At 33.4% G+C, this 17,536-nt stretch overlaps 1 protein-coding gene across 1 annotated transcript; it reads left to right on the forward strand.

Annotated features, from left to right (window-relative positions):
* The first annotated feature begins 12,911 nt into the window (after window positions 1-12,911).
* LOC141489908 (trace amine-associated receptor 7d-like) lies at window positions 12,912-13,964 on the forward strand. The gene has a single exon (XM_074190259.1). The coding sequence runs from the start codon at window positions 12,912-12,914 to the stop codon at window positions 13,962-13,964; it is 1,053 nt and encodes a 350-aa protein (XP_074046360.1).
* The last annotated feature ends 3,572 nt before the right edge of the window (window positions 13,965-17,536 follow it).

Here is a 17,536-nt window from a genome sequence, read left to right on the forward strand (position 1 = left end):
GCCTCTCATATAGGTCACCTTCTCAGTATTCACACAACTACCACTTTTGTGGAGTCCTTATCATTTTGCTCTTTCATTATTATTGTTGTTTTGGAAAAACAATGAAGAGAAGTATGTATAGAATAATGGGAGTCTTCTCTAGGGTAGAGAAGGGGAAAGAAGAAAAAGGAAATGAAAGTTACATGATAATATATAATTAAGAGAAATAGCAAGTATATATTTAATTTGCAGTTTCGTGCTCAATAATCTTTTTTTCTATTCTATGTAATGGTTTAAGAAGAGGAGAACACAAGGCCTCTCTCCTAATAGGACTGTCTCCCACTGGACACTGGAAGCAAAGAAGTTACTAAGGCTCCTCCAACATTGATTCTTGAGAGAATGAAGCAAAGAGAGATAGCTGAGGCTGAGCAAGTCTTTTAAAGATGTTTAATTTCAGGTTATACAGTTTTCCTAATTACATGGTTAAAAGACTAGAACTAATTATAAAATTTTAGCCTAGCAGTCTTTCCAAAGCTCTACTATTCCATATTGCATTCTCTTCATATGGAGAATGGTCCCAGGCACACACACACTCTCTCTCTCTCTCTCTAAGAGAGAGAGAGAGAGTGTGTGTGTGTTCATAATTTCTTTTATACTTAAGAAGTATTAAATTATTAAATTTTAGGTCAATCACTAAGCATTAAGCAGTGATTAAATATTTACTTTGTGTCAGTTACTGGGCTCTTGATCCTATAAATAAAATGATAAAGCATTCTCTGACATCAAAGAGCTCATATTTGAAGGGAAAATAATAATTATATAATCTACAAGAGCATATACAATTACATATAATACAATATATTAATAATTATATACAATTTTGCATGTGTGTGTGTAATAGTGAGAGATTTCACTTCAACCCCTATAAATATAATCAAAGAAGGCCCAGAAAATTGGATTGAACCAATCAACCAAAGGTAAAAACTGTATTCTACCAAATCCTTAATCAATTTGGAAGGCGCAAGTGCTTTTTGATCTGTAGTAGAAGACATTTCATGTAAGAATTTTCTTATAGTTTATTGAAATAATCAGATATGTCTCTGAGTCTATGTATAACACAAGACGCTACTTTGTAATGTGCACATTCCACTGGCAACCAAGTCAATTTGGGTTGAATCTTCCCTCTGTGCTTTTCTATCCATTTCCTTGTGAACTTTGGGAGAATGGAGGTTTCCTTTATCCGAAGTAGAAGTGCCCACAAGATCTGATAATAGTGTGTTTAGAATGACTGATGACAGCATCTCACCAGGACCCGAGAAGTACCTGGGAACAAAATAGACACATTTAGGAAAGGCAACTTCAGAATGTGCCAAAGGCCCCAATCCTCATAGGCCAAAAGAGAATTCCCTGAGAGGAATTTCAAGAAACTTCACCAAGGGAGAAAGGGACTTTGAGTCAATAGGAGTTATGAGTTACATGGCTTCTCTCAGTTTGATCTCAGTGTTGTGCAAAGGAAGATTATGTCCCAAGTTTGGGAGGATTGTTTGGGCTGGTTATTGCTATTTCCTAAATACATTTTCTAACAGCAATTTTTGCCTAGTTGACAGTCCATAAGAACACTTGTGGTAGCTCTTATATGATAATAACAGAAACCTTACTCATGCATTCTTGATATCATCCCATTCCATCTTCCCTAGTAGACTGGTCTTCTCTCATACCTACTCTCTGCTGCTCTTAGCGTCTTCACCATTCTCTCCCTCCTGTCTTTTTGCCTGCTGCCTTAAAACGTATCCATAACCTCTCCGTGTCAATCACCATCTCCTCAATACTATCTCCTCTCTAGTTTCCATGACATTTCCCTTTCTCGGTTTTCTTCCTATCTGTCCAACTTTTCCATAGTGGTTCAACATCAATATCAGGACAACTATCTGTGAGTATAGCCCTAAAGGCCTGTTCTTCAAGGCTCTAAACCCCTAATCCAGAAGGTCATAATTTTTATGATAGAGTGATAAAGTATAGTGATCTTCAATTGACAAAGTACAGAGATCTTTTTTCAGAGTTTTATTTATAAAGATAAAAAATAAGATTCATTGGATTAAGGAAAGAGAGAAAGTCAGAGAGGGAGGGAGGGAGGGAAAGAGAAAGGGAGGAAAGGAGGGAGGAAGAGACAAGGAGGAGGGAGAGACAAGGAGGAAGGAGGGATGAGGAAAGAGAGAGGGAGGAAAGGAAGAGAGAAAGAAAGGAAGGCAGGCATGAAGGAAGAAGGAAAAGAAGGAAAGGAGGGAGGGGCAGAAAGAAAAGGAAAGATTAACTCTTAAGAGTTCATTATATGCCAGATACTGTACTTAAACACCTTACAAATATTAACTTCTTGGACCCTGTCAACAAAAATAATGAGAGATAAATGCTATTATTAGATTCCTTTGACACCGATTCTGACAGTGGTTAAGTGATTTTTCAGGCATAATGTAAGTGTCTGATGATGGATTTGAATACAAATCATTACTTCAATCCCAGGGCTAAATCCACCATGTCATCTAGCTGACACTAGATAGAATCCAATTGTATGAAAATATTTGTTCAAATAGTTTATAGGTTTCAGATTAAGTCCTCTAGAGGGGAACCTTTGAATTATTTCACATAATGATGTTTTTTAGCTCTCCTGGGTTCATTTATCATCTCTGGGCAGTTTCTATTCCGATTGGGGAGTCTCAATTCCTAGTTCTGTTTATTTAGCCCTAATCTCCATTCTAATTTTTTAGTTCTACATTTTGTTAATATATCAAAAAATAAACCTATTATCTTTCTTTCTTTAATTGATATTTTATTTTTATTTTATTTTTCAAATTACATGCCTTGGTAGTTTTTCATACTTTATCCATTTACAAATTTATAAGTTATGCATTTTTCTACCACTCTCCTTTCCCTCCCCACTCCCATTGATAGTGAACAGTCTGGTAAAAGTTGTACATGTGCATTTATGTTTAACATATTTTTAACATATTTATATATTAGTCATTAGAAATTATGATGAAAAGAGATAGGAAGGAAAAACATAAGGTTGTTTTTTTTTAAGTGAACCTAGCATACATTCCTATTCCTTGGTTTAGTTTTTTCCTCTGGCTATAGAATATATAACAGGTCTCCCAGGGTTGTCCTTAATCTCTGAACTGCTGAGAGGAGCTTTATTCATCATGGTTAATCAACTCAAAATGTTGTTAATGTGGTTCTGCTTTCTTCTTTCAGTATCAGTTCATGTAATTCTTTCCATGATTCTTCTAGAATAATAGCACTCCATGACATACATATATCATAAGTTATTCAGCCATTGCCCGATTGATGGGCATTCCCCTACTTTCCAATTCTCTGCCACTACAAAAAGGGCTGCTATAAATATTTGTGAACATGTGGGACTTCCCACATATTTATGATTTATTTTAGATATAGGACTAGTTTTGGCATTGCTGGATCAGAAGATATGATCAGTTTAATTGCTCTTCTAGCCTAGTTTCAAATTGCTCTCCAGAATGGTTGAATCAGTTCACAACTCCACTAAAAGTGAATTAATGTCCAAATTTTCTACATTCTACATTCTACATTCTACACCACAGATCATTTTCCTTTTTTTTTCATCTTGGTCAATATGATAGGTGTAAAGTAGGACCTCATTATTATTTTAATTTACATTTCTCTGATCAATAATGATATGGAGAATTTTTCTTATTGTTGTATATAGCTTTAATTTCTTCGCCTGAAAACTGCCTGTTTTATCATTTGTCATTGATCACTTATCATTTATCAATTGGGGAATGACAAGCATTCTTATAAATCTGATTCAGTTCTCTATAAATTTTAAAAATGAGACCTTTATCAGAAACACTAGCTGTGAAAATTGTTTCTCAGTTTTCTGTTTTCCTTCTAATCTTGGCTGCATTGTTTTAATTAGTGCAAAATCTTTTTAAGCTAATATAGTCAAAATCATCCATTTTGCAATTTATACTATTCTCTATTTCTTGTTTGTGCATAAATTTCTCCAAGAGTATTTCCTGATTTCTTAACTGGTCTATGGTAATCCTTTATGTCTAAATCTTGTATCCATTCTAACCTTACTTTGGTGAGCCTATTGTCTTTCTACCAAAGTTCTCCCTACTTCTAAACTTATAGTAGGTACCACTATTCTCCCAGTCACCTTGGTTCCTGACCTCAGTTTTGCTGTTTTTTTTTCCACTGAATACACACAGCCAATCTTGCCAAGCATTATCTTTCTAACTTTCTAACCTCTCATATATGTCACCTCAGTATTCACATAGCTACCACTTTTTTGGAGTTCTCATCATTTTGCTCTTACATTATTATTATTGTTTGGGAAAAACAAAAAGAGAAGCATGCATAGCATAATTATGTATACATATATGCATATTTTGTCTAATGGGAGTCATCTCTGTGGTGAGGAAAGGGAAAGAAGAAAAAAAGGAAATGAAAGAAAGTTACATGATAGCATAATTAAGAGAAATAGCAAGTATACATATTAAATTTGCAGTTTCATGTGCAATAATCTTTTTTTCTATTCTACTGTGTAATGGAAATTGGTTATTTCTTAAATTCAGATAATTTTTTAAAAATCTGCATATATATATTTCATTTTGCTCTTAAAATAAAAACAAGAACATAAAAGTTCTGCACAAAATACTAAATATATTAACTAAGAATGATAAAGTTGGAAACATTGCCAACTCTAAAACCTCATATATTCAGAAAATAAGGTATTTTACTTTTTCTTCCTAGTAAAAAATTAAATTAAAGAAAATTGTGGATAAATTTGGTTTTAGGAAGCACTCCATTAAAGATCTTGTAATACTAAAATGTTTTACTAATTTTTGGATCCATTTTAGGTATTCTTGGCAAATTTGGAAACCTGATTTTTATGCTGTGTTTTGTGGAAATAAATCTAATAAATATGCATGTCAAAGTATGAGGTAAATTTTGTTTTGCCTTAAAATGATACACATGTAGGTCATCTTTGGAACTTGTGGGAGCTAGATACATTTTTCTGAGGATTGTCATCATAGTCTAGCTCAGTGAAAACATTGAACCTTACTATACTGTTTCTAAGGAATGATCAGTTTTGTGCTTTCTAACACTTGAGGGCTTTGAGGAACTAGAGGCATCTAGGCAGCATAGTAGATGGAATCCTAGACAGGAAATAAAGAAGACATGATTTGAAAAGCAACCTCAGACACTTATTCTTTGTGTGACTGGGGGAAGTCATTTAACCTCTGACTCAAGTTTTTTTAATCTATAAAATGTGGAAAATAGTAATACCTTCTTAACAGCGTTGTGGTAAAGAACAAATGAAATAATATTTGTAAAGTGTTTTGAAAAACTTAAATTTCCATGTAAATACTAATCATTTTTATTTAAGCTCTTACTAGGTTATCTTGTTAATATAAACAAAATGAGACCTGGAAGTATTTGAAATTTTTAATGTTCATTTATTAAAATGACTTTTGAAAAACAGTTTATCAAATTCTGTTTTTCTGTATAAACCTTTTTATCAAAAATAATGAAGATTTGAGGATTGTTGAGCTCCCATTCAGAAAGGGAGGGCCATTCTACTTATGATAATCTCTACCATTATCAAGTACAATGCCAATTATGTATCACAGAGATAATTAAATCGTGGAGTATGAAAAATGGAAAATTTTCAATAGGTCCAGTGGAGAGCATATTCAGGTTACTCAAAGACTAAGTTTCCAGTCCTCCCATTGATGCTTCTAGAACTGCTTCATCCAAATCTATTATATGCTAGTTTACAGCATTGTATCCCTTCCTAGTGAAGTTGATCTGTAGAGTGGCATCTAGTAAAAGGTTTGGTTTACTCTCTTTCTTGAAAAATCAAAGTTTCTCTTTTGTTCAAAGGGTTATATTGTTACTCTCCAGTCTTCCCTCTCTCTCTTGTCTTTCTAGGGGCGGAGTAATATAAGGAAATTCATTCACCATTCCCATCTACAATGTCTGATGAAGAACCCCTACACCTTGCAATAATCCCAGATTATTCTAAACTCCCTTCAGTATATTCTACCATTGAACTTTCTTTTAAGTACTTCATCTCCCAATTGGAAAATGAGCTCTGCAATAATGGAAAAGGTCTCAAATTTATATTACTACTCACAGTCCTTAGCAAAGGGTTTGGCACATAAAATGTGCTTAATAAATAATTTTCCATTCCACTCTATTCCAAGAAAATTTGAAATGTCTATCATGACCATTCATCTTTGGTTTGATAACTTTGGGGAAAGAGCTTTTCATCAAGGTAATTAAAATTTCAGTTTCTCTTGGTAGTAGAAGGGGTCATCAGAAAACTAAAGTCTTTCTATTCTTCTCATGATACAGAAATATTTCTTCTCATTACCAAATAGCAATCTAATATTAGTCCTGATGAGTTTTTTCTGCTATTTTTTATCTAGCATTCTGTCACTGCTGAAATAGTTGACATAACTAGCCCAATTTGTAGTGAATAATTTTATTTTCTTGGGAATATTGCCAACTGATGACTTTATTCCTAATTTCTTTAAGGTGGTATGGTAGAAAGGATGTTGAGTTCAGACATAGATGATCTGCTTCAAAACCTTCTGCTTCTTACTCCTTACCTTAACTTAACCTCCCTTTACCTAAGTCTCTTAATCTGTTAATGACCATTGACCTAAATCTCTTAATCTATCAATGACCAATTTTTAAGTGAGGTTATTTCAAACATGTGGTTCACAACCCCCTGATTACCTTAACCTTGGTCTGGTTGACTTGGCATTATGGAACTTCCTGGGAGATGGTTCCATCCTTTAGTGTCCACTGAATCCTACTGAATTAACAATTTCAAAATCCATTCTGGTTTCTCCTCTATTCCTCAATTTAAGATTGTAAGAATGATGACAGAAAGATAGATAGATTATAGATAAAAATGAACTGATAAATAAATTGCTAAATACATAATAACTAAATGAATAAATAAATTACATAGCTATTCTATCCTAATTGACATAGCACAAGTTAGAAATTTTTTTTTCTATTTGTCTTTTTGGTTTTTACAAGGCAATGGGATTAAGCGATTTGCCTAAACTACACATAGGTAATTATTAAATGTCTGAAATTAGATTTGAACTCAATTCATCCTGCACCACATAGCTGCCCCAAAGGAAAGTTATTTCTATATGACACTGAGATCATTTCTGAACACTATATGATTCAGAACTTAAATTGATCTAGGCTTTTCTTTCCTTCCTGTTAACTTTTTTATCATTCTTGATTTGTAATGTTTGGCTTTCTTAAAGTTTAATCATAGCTCCTACATAACATTAAATCTCTGAAAAGTAATAGACCTCAGATATCATGGTTTCACTGTATTCTATATAGTTGACTTTGATAAATAACTTTAAGATGTCACAATTTCTAGTAACAAAGTTGAGTAGAATAGAGAACAGAGTGATCTAATAGAAAGAGTACAGGTTCAAGAGCCAGAGGATGTGGGTTCAAAACGAGCCTCTCATATTAACTACCTGTACAGTTTCCTCAGTGGGAAATGAAAGTATTACATTAGATTAAATTCTTTCCATCTATTTATGATCCTATGATCCTATGATTCTACAGTATCAAATTGGGGTTCCTTTCTCTGTTACATTTCTATGTTTCTGTGTTTGTGGTTCTTTTTTAAAAAAATTCATTTTATTCATTTTCTGCTTTGCCTGATACTTTAAAATATTAATCCATGAAAGAAGCAATGACAATTAGAAATGATATCCTAATTAGAGTCAATATATGTACCTAGTCATGAGGGCTGGTCACACATCTTGCCCTTATTTTGATCACTTTTCACTGTTTAGGTCAGCATAACCTCTCCCTGGTCCTATGTCACTATTTCCACTATTGGTTGTTCTTGGGCATATTTTGTCATACTAACTCCTATTAGTACAATCTCCTGGTCAATGAGTAGATTCTGACATTCATTCGCTATTAGGTTAATTTCCTGCTCTCTGCAAACATGACTTGGTTCACCATCATTTAAAAAAGTTAATTTAAAAAAAAAATTTAAAAGTTCATTTTACCCTACTGTCCCCTTAAACTACTATTTTATATGTCAGAGTAAAACTCTTCCAATTCTGTCTGAATTCCTTATTTCCACTTCCTCTTTTTTTTCTCTTTATCCTACTCTGTTTACATCCTGGCTTCTAACCTCACCTTTAGAGTATAACTATTTTTGGATTTTTTTCTCATTTTTTTTATTTGCCAACTCCAAAGGTCATTTCTCAATCCAAAGATCACCTTTGTTCACCTCTCTTTGCACTTAATACTGTTGGTCATGCCTTTAAATACTGCTTTCTCATGGTTTTCCTTTTGTCTTTTTCTTTAATCCCTATCTGTCTCTTTTGCAAGATCATTGTTCATATCTTATCCCTAAGAGTAGGTATACACTAAGCATCTCTCCTGCATCCTCTTCTCTAGGCTCTATATACTTTCCTTTGGTGACCCCATCACTTCCTAAGGGATCAGTTATCCTCTCTTGGTAGATTGTTTCTAGATCTATATATCCAACCTTTTTTCCAACACCACAAATATTTACTGGACACACTGAACTGAATGTTATATAGAATCTCAAACTTAAAATGTCAAAACAGAATTCTGTTTTCCCTTCACAATCATCTTTTCTTGTGCCTTAACAATAAATGCCTGCCCCAAAAAGGCAGAAGTTACTCTATTCAGGTTTAACTGGCATTCTCACATGACCAACTCAGGAGACCTATGATGAAATAATGCTACATTTTTGCTGAATATCTTTTTCAGTTATGTGCAATAAAAATTCCTTTTCTGAATTGTGAGATGATTAACAAATATCTTATTTTATTTGAATTCCAAACATGAAGTACCTGACCATCCAGAATAAGGGTATAACTGGTAGGTAGTAAGTTTTTATTTCTTTAGTATAAACAATATTATAACTTTTTTCTTGGAAATGTATACACCTCAGAAAAAAAACTGTTTAAAAAGGAATATCAGTTCAATGGCCTCTTTTCTATTTTTGCTAACTTATTTTAATTTCAACTGTACTCTATAATTCCTATCCAGAGTAGATATACTTTGTAATTAGGTAGTCAACTTTGCCCAAATCAATTCAATTCAGTTGACCAAAAAAGGATTGTGAACCAGAGAACACAATCCTGTCATACACCTCCATGGGTTTCAACTCTATACTGAAAAGCCACAGTCAAAATGAAAGAGGTGGGTTCAAGGGCCAGTAAGGGTGGACCAGTCTTCCTACACCCACAACTCCCACAGCACTAAAAGATGTATAATAAAAATTAGCTTTATAAAGACTGAGGATTGGTGTAGGAATAGCTTGTAATTGTGAAGTGGTAAAGTTTTCTGTAATCTCTCACTGTTTCGTGGCATGAAATCCCAACTTCTTTTCTCACTGCTTTTCTTTTGTTCCTTCCCTTACTTTTCCAGTCCTCTTATACTATACCCCCCAAAAAATTTTCATGGATTCTGCAATTCTCCTTGCTTTCCCCAGAACAAGATGATCTATCTCTTGATTCCAGACATTTTCACACAGTCCCTCTATTCCTGGAATGCTCAATGTCCTCATTCCTAATTCTTGACTTCTTAGCTTTTTCCATATTCCAGATAAAAATCTTACTTTTATAGGAAGGCCTTCCAAAACCCTTTAATTCTAGTCCTTTCCCCTCTATTGATAATTTCAAATTTATTCTATATATAGTTTTTATTTGCACATAAATATTTATGTGTTCTCTACCTCATTAGACTATGAGAACCTTGAGAGAAGGGACTGTCTTTTGCCCTTCAAGCCTGAGGACAGTAATACTTGATACACAGTACATTTTAACAAATATTTGACTGATAGACTCAATAAATGTTAAACTATTCACTTCATAATTTCCATTCTAGGTGTGGAAGTGCCCAAAATATTCAGTGTTAGTCATCTACCTTATAGACTTGAGTATAATGTTGAAAGACTAATCAATCTACCTGGTATCCAGGGCCCTACAAAGTTTCCCACAGGACATTTGGGACTTTCCATGGGGAAAAAATAAATGAATTTTAAAAGAAAGACTGTAATTCTTTTTTTTTTGGGGGGGTAAAATTTATAATGACATGCATGCAACAGTGTAGTTCTAAAAACTGTCTACACTATCATTTAAAATGCCCCTGGATACCTTTTCCTTAGATTCCTTCAGCCATGGGGGAGGATGCCAGTTTCACTGACTTCAAAGATTCTTAAGGAAAAGGTCAGAGAAAGGTACAAACTTTCAAATACAAATAGAAAAGTCAAAAGAATCCTAAAAAACTCAGTAGATTTGAACAGATGGGAAGTGCTACAGGACTATGAAGGGCCTTCATTCCAATAAAGAAGGAAGAACAACTATTATGTAACTAAATGTCTTACTAGGGCACAGAGTTATATAAGACAGATGGATATTTTGGGGTAGCTTTTGCTCTATTTTATGTTCTTAAAACAAAGGGAATGACAGTTATATGTTAGGGAAGAAAAGAGGAAGAGGAAAGGGGACCTTACATAATCAAGGTGTGAGAAACAAGAAGTATAGCAACATGGAAGAAGGGGTGAAAGGAAAGAACATCACCTGAACCTCACTTTCAGCTGCTCTGAACAAAGGTAAGATTGAACACCCACAGAGACATGTTTGCACATGTACATATACATAAGTTTGTTTTAGACAAATACTAAATTCAAAAGGAAAATAGATCGGGAAAGAGAGAGGTAGTTTTTAGAGAATCCTCAAATTATCAAAACACCCTCATGGGAGAGTGGATGGAAAAATGAAAGAAACAGAAATTTAAAACCTATAGTAATGGTATGTTAGGAGCAACAGTGGAATAGACTAGGTGCAATAGCTTTTTATTTTAATATAATCAAAATTATCTAATTTGTTTTTAATGACATTCTCCATCTCTTCCTTGGTCATAAATTGCTTCCTTTTCCATAGATCTGACAGGTAAACTATTCCTTGATCTCCTACTTTTCATATAATATTCTACTTTGCTTATAATATTGTTTTTATGTCTAGATCCTGTATCCATTCTGATCTTATCTTGGTATAGGGTGTGAGATATTGGTCTAAGTCAAGTTTCTGCCATACTAATTTCCAATTTTCCCGAGTGTTTTTTTTTTGTTAATCAAATAGAGAGTTCTTATCCCAGATGCTGGACTCTTTGGGTTTATCAAACAGAAAGATTACTCTAATCATTTCCTTCTGTCTCTTTTGCACCTAATCATTCCACTGATCCACCACTCTATTTCTTATCCAGTACCAGACACTTTTGATGACTGATGCTTTATAATATAATTTTAGATCTGATAAGGCTAAGCTACTTTCTTTTTAATGTAGTCTTAAGCTATTAAAGTTTATGTGACACCTTACATATAGAGGGGGCAACTTTGAAGAGTAGAAAGAAGGTTTGTTTTATAATTGTGAAGGTCTGAAGTCTGACACATGTGAGTTCCTGAGAAAATCTTTTGGCATTTCTATACCTTGCTTAATCACTTCCCCAGAACTTTATAACATTTAAAATTATACTATATTTGCAATTTGCTTTGTAGAAATATGTATGCTTCTCACAGTGATGAAATGTATGCACAAACAAGACATATATATATATATATACATATATATATATGAATAATATGGGATATTCAAAATTCCCTAAAAAATTCTCTTTTGATGCCTTATTGTTTTATGGAAAGAACAAAGGATTCTCAAAGATTCTGGCAACGAATCTAAGTATGTTTAGGCAGACTGAAATAAAAAAAGACAACGTATGGATTCAATAATGTTTGTAGTCTAAAGATCAGCTAGAAATGGAAAATTTTCTAAAAAGTAATTGAGGAGATATGATCTAACATTGGTAACTACCACCCAATAAAAATAGAGATTATTGTTAAATGATCAAGATAAACTGTTAAATTACATCTATAATTACATATATTTATCTACATATATATATATAATTTTTATGCACATGTAATATTTTATGACACTCCAATTTTAAGCTTTAGAAGCTAGATGCACAAAAATTCAGTCACCTTTATATATCTATATATAGATCATGTTTGTATGTATACACATAAATGCACACAAAAACACATATATAAGAGCAGTACATTCACCATAAATTCATAGAACAAAAAGACACTTACAAAAATGTGCAAAGCTTACAAAACAAAAATGATAATTTATGATCCTGTAAGAGTAAACAGAAGCAAACTAGAAACGAATTCCTTACTAATGATTATTAGGAAAAAAGTTTCTTCTATTCACACCTATCCACCCAGGGATGGTATCTTAGGGATTTTCTGCCACTTCCTTGGCTAAGTTCCAAAAAGGTAGAGGTACTTTAGGCATTAACTTAGAATTGACAATGTGAAGATGGACAAAATAATAAAAGGTGATCCTTGAACTCTTATATCTCAGGGAACTTTGGAGAGGATCTTGTCATAGGTACAGAATGAGAGGATTAGAGAGAAAATGATCAAGCAGATAAGCATGTTCTGTGTGCTGATTCCTAGTATACTTTTTCAGTTATTAATTTAATGGTGTTTCAGACTCAAGGAAGCAGTTCTACTGAGTTAAATGGACAAAGTATGAGTATAACTGAGGATGGGGAATGGCTTATAGGAAAGGGGAAAGGAATTAATGATTTATATTGTGCCTACTGTGCCAGGCAATGTGTTAAGTTGCTTCACAAATATTATCTCAGTGAAATTAATTATAATTCATGACAATTTTTGACTTTCTACAAACATGTATTTACTTTTTGATTTCAGGAATATTGGAAATGTTAATGATAACTTTTCTGTGACTACAAAGAAAAAAAAGGTCCTTATAAGCTGAGGGAGAAGGATAATGAGCAGCAGAAATCAGTCCCAACCAACAGCTATACAGCTCTGCTATGAGAACACCAACGGCTCCTGTATTAAAACTTCCTACTCCCCAGGACCCCGAGTCATCCTCTACCTGATCTTTGGCTTGGGAGCTGTGCTGGCTGTCTTGGGAAACCTCTTAGTCATGGTTTCAATCCTTCATTTCAAGCAGCTGCACTCTCCAGCCAATTTTCTCATTTCCTCCTTGGCCTGTGCTGACTTTTTGGTGGGAGTCACTGTGATGCCCTTCAGTATGGTGAGGTCAGTGGAGAGTTGCTGGTATTTTGGGGAAAATTACTGTAAAGTTCACTCTTCTTTTGAAGGGTCATTTTGTTATTCTTCCATTTTTCACCTGTGCTTCATTTCCATTGACAGATACATTGCTGTCACTGACCCTCTGGTCTATCCAACCAAATTCACTCTGACAGTTTCAGGTCTATGCATCATGTTCTCCTGGATCCTTGCCATTACTTTTAGCTTTTCACTTCTTTACACAGGTGTCAATGATGATGGGCTGGAGGAATTAGTAAGTGCCCTCACTTGTGTGGGAGGTTGCCAGATTGCTGTGAATCAAACCTGGGTACTGATAGACTTTCTGTTATTCTTCATTCCCACTCTGGTGATGATCACTCTTTACTGTAAGATTTTTCTAGTGGCTAAACAACAGGCTAGAAAGATTGAAAGTGTGAGCAGTAAAACCAAGTCATCCTCACAGAGTTATAAAGCCAGAGTATCTAAGAGGGAGAGAAAAGCAGCAAAAACACTGGGCGTTGCTGTGATTGCATTTCTGATTTCATGGTTCCCATACTTCATTGAATCAATAATTGATGCATTCCTAGGGTTCATTACCCCAACATATATTTATGAAATTTTAGTTTGGTTTGCCTATTATAACTCAGCTATGAACCCTTTGATCTATGCTTTCTTTTACCCTTGGTTTCGAAAAGCTATTAAACTGATTGTCACTGGGAAAGTCTTCAGGGGTCACTCTTCTACAATAGATTTGTTTTCTGACCAAATTAAGGTTTTGGATTGAAGAAATTAAAACATGGAACAAAATTAAAGCAGGAACAGATGAATTATTATGAGATAGAAGTATACTCTCTTCCTCCAGTCGAAATCCCAATCTTAGGGGTTATGCTTAGTCAAATGTGTTTACTATGCTGTTATATGTGAATAACAGTGTTTCCAAACTTTCTTCAAAGTTGCACTGCTGTCTTTTCTCATTGGACATTTATTTTTGTCCATTGTTCCTTTCTTGATCAAGGGGTTATAAAAAAAGATGCTTTTTTCTTCTCAATTGAATATCTTTAAATTTTAACTAATATCCTTCCTCTATTAGATGTTCATTTGCAATAGATTGAGCACCTATTTTGTCTTTGCTGATTCCTTCCAAGAACATCTCTGATATCTTTTTTCCTTTTAGAAATTGTTTTTGACTTTTCACATGTAATAAATTTGAATAATTTTGTGAAGTTAACAATTTTATTTATTTAAATCGGCAGCCCTAAAAAGTTTTCAATTGTATTCTAAATAATAGAGTTGGGAAATTAAGTAATATTTCTTATCAGATGTAGTGCTTAATAAAAATTTTGAAGAAAGTTGGGACTCTAAGAGACTTGGCTAGTTTTCAAGAGCTTTAAATTGCAAGCAGAGGAGTATGTATCTTGTTTAAGAGGCAAAATAGAACCACTGGAGATTAAATCTTATCTGATAAATAGAAACAGGAGGATAATAATTTTCTAATACCTAAGATAACATGAATGAAAATTATTGAAAATGAAACTGAATTCTGAGTAATTGAAAAATGTATAAGGGTCCTGAAGAGAATAATGAAATATACTTGTCTTGTCCCACTAGAGAATATTGCTTAGTTGTTTTTCTTTGTTAATAGTTCAGATGTGTGGAAACTGGAGAAGAGGATTGAACTTGCCTAAAACTGGTTTTGGTACAAGGAGTCATGGAATAAATAAACATTTTCAAAATGAATGAGTGAATTGGTAGATTGGGAGGCAGAATAGAAATTTGTTTTCATTTTCAACTACAGATATTTATACTAACAATGCTGACTAGGTTAGTCACGCCAAAAGCAAAATACACTGAAAATACACTGAAGACAATGTATTTGAATGAATAGAAGAGAATGTGTAGATTTGAATGAATAGAAGAGAATTTTTCAGAAATTAGTCATAACAGTAGCTGTCATTTGATAGCTTTTAACTGAGAAGGGTCACTTAGATAAGTGGGACCATACACTTACAGGATTTGGAGCTTGGGTGACCTTAATAAGTTCCTGGACTAGTACCCTCATTTTATAGGTAAGGAAACTCAAGGTCCCAAAAGATAAATGGCTAATCAGTAGCACATACAACTATAAAGTTTCATACATAGGAATAATACCAGGAATAGCCTCTTAAGATCTATAATCTCTCCTCTCCACCACATGTAGAATGATTTACTTTTTGCAAAAAATATACAATCTGTACTACTTTGAAGATTAAAAATTTGTATGAAAACATAGAAAACAGAATCATACTGTGTTAGCAATAGAATTAAAGAATATATACTTCAGTCTTGCAGTTTAAAGGTAAGGAAACTGAAGTCCAAAATGATGTTTTTTGGTCAAATTAACAAACTTATTTATGTTTTAAATTAATTTTGCATTTTGTTTTTCCCAATTACATGAAAAATATTATTTTCATGTTGTGAGAAAAAAACATAGATAAAATCTTTCAGGAAAATAAAGTTTTAAAAAATCTGCTTCAATCTCTTTTCAGATACCATATATTGATATAGATTAGCAATTCCCACTCTGCCTTACCTCCCACTTTCACTTTCCATTAATGTTTCTCTGAGGTGAAGTTTGGGGCTTCTAATTAGAGTGAGAGCATAGTTAATGAAAGAAAGAAGAGAAAGAAATTAGAGAAGGAAGGAAGGAAGGAAGGAGAACTAAAGAAAAAGAGAAGGAAGGAATGCAAAAATTAAAGGAAGAAAAAGAAAGTAAAGAGAAAAAGGTAGAGGGAAAGAGGAAGAAAGATAGGGAGGGGAAAAAAATAACAAAGCAGAGAGAGGATCATTATGCACTAGATATATAGGGAGCTCAATTAGTGAAAATCCCAGTTAAAGTTTGAGCCAGATAGCTTGAAAATGCTAACAGAACAGGAAGAAGTTATGGTGCCTTCTTCCTTGCTTCCGGTTTAATTTCAGGCTATACTCTGTCAGGATCTATTTTGTCCATCTCTGTCAGAGTAAATCACAGGTTTTCTTATGAATATTCAATGTCATTTTCTATATTGACTTGGCCTATAAACTAGAGAATAAAGGAGTGAGCTCTTATAAATTATTCAACTTCCTTGTGGCAGCTAAGGACTAGGGGGAAGTGATTTTAAGTATATACTTAAGAATATACTTTGATCCAGCAATAAAGAAAACAAATTAAAAGGGGTTGTCATAAGGAGAACTTTATTATACTCCCTTATAGGAAAACTCAGAGAATAACTGAATAAATTAGTACTAAAGAATTTACAATACAAAAAGAATAACCACCTCTGGATTTCAATGATAATACCAAGAGAAATATCTAAGCTCTATATACGAATCTCTGATAGAAATATAATATCCAGGGAAGAAACCAGGTATAGATCAACATCTCTCTCCCTTTATATGAGTACAGAATTTAGATATAAAGGGTGATACCAAAAGTCAATTAATAGAACAAAGAATAATCTATCAGAGCTATGAGAAGGAAGTTAATTACCAAACAATATAAATCAAAAAATGGATAATTTTGATTACATTAATTTTAAAAAGTTTTGAACAAATATGACCAATGCAACCAAGATAAGAAGCAGTATAGAAATGTGGCAAACCATTTTCACAGGTACTGTTTCTGATAAAGGACTCATTTCTAAAATAGAGAACTAAGACAGATTTATTAGAATACATGTCATAATCCAATTGAAAAATGGTCAAAGGAAATGAACAATTTTTCAGATGAAGAAATTAAAATTATCTATAATTAGTTATATAAGAATACTCTAAACTATTATGATTAGAGATGCAAATTAAAACAACTCTGAGGAATCACCTCAAATCTATCAGATTTACTAATATGACAGAAAAGGAAAATGATCAATGTTAGAGAGGGTAAATTGGGACACTAGTGAAGTATTGGTGGAGTTGTGAACTGATTCAACCATTCTGGGAAGCAATTTGGAACTATGCCCAAAGGGCAATAAGCCTGGGTATGTGGTATATCCTTTGATCCAGCAATATCATTACTAGGTCTGTATTCTAATAAAATTTTGTAGTGGCAATGAATTAGAAATTGAGAGGATATCAGTCAATTAGGGAATGATTGTACAGGTCTATGGTATATGAATAGCACTACTGTTATGAAAGAAATCATAAATGGGCAGACTTCAAAAAAGCCTGGAAAGACTTGCCTGAACTGATGGTGAGTGAAGTAAGCAGAACAAAGAGAACATTGTCCACATTAGCAGTAATATTGTGAAATGATCAAGTATAGTGGACTCAGCTCTTTTCAGCAGTTCAGTGATCAATAACAATTCTAAAAGAATTGTGATGGAAAATGCCATCAATATCCAG

Source organism: Macrotis lagotis, chromosome 5 (genome assembly GCF_037893015.1).
Source record: "Macrotis lagotis isolate mMagLag1 chromosome 5, bilby.v1.9.chrom.fasta, whole genome shotgun sequence".
NCBI classification, from domain to species: domain Eukaryota; kingdom Metazoa; phylum Chordata; class Mammalia; order Peramelemorphia; family Peramelidae; genus Macrotis; species Macrotis lagotis.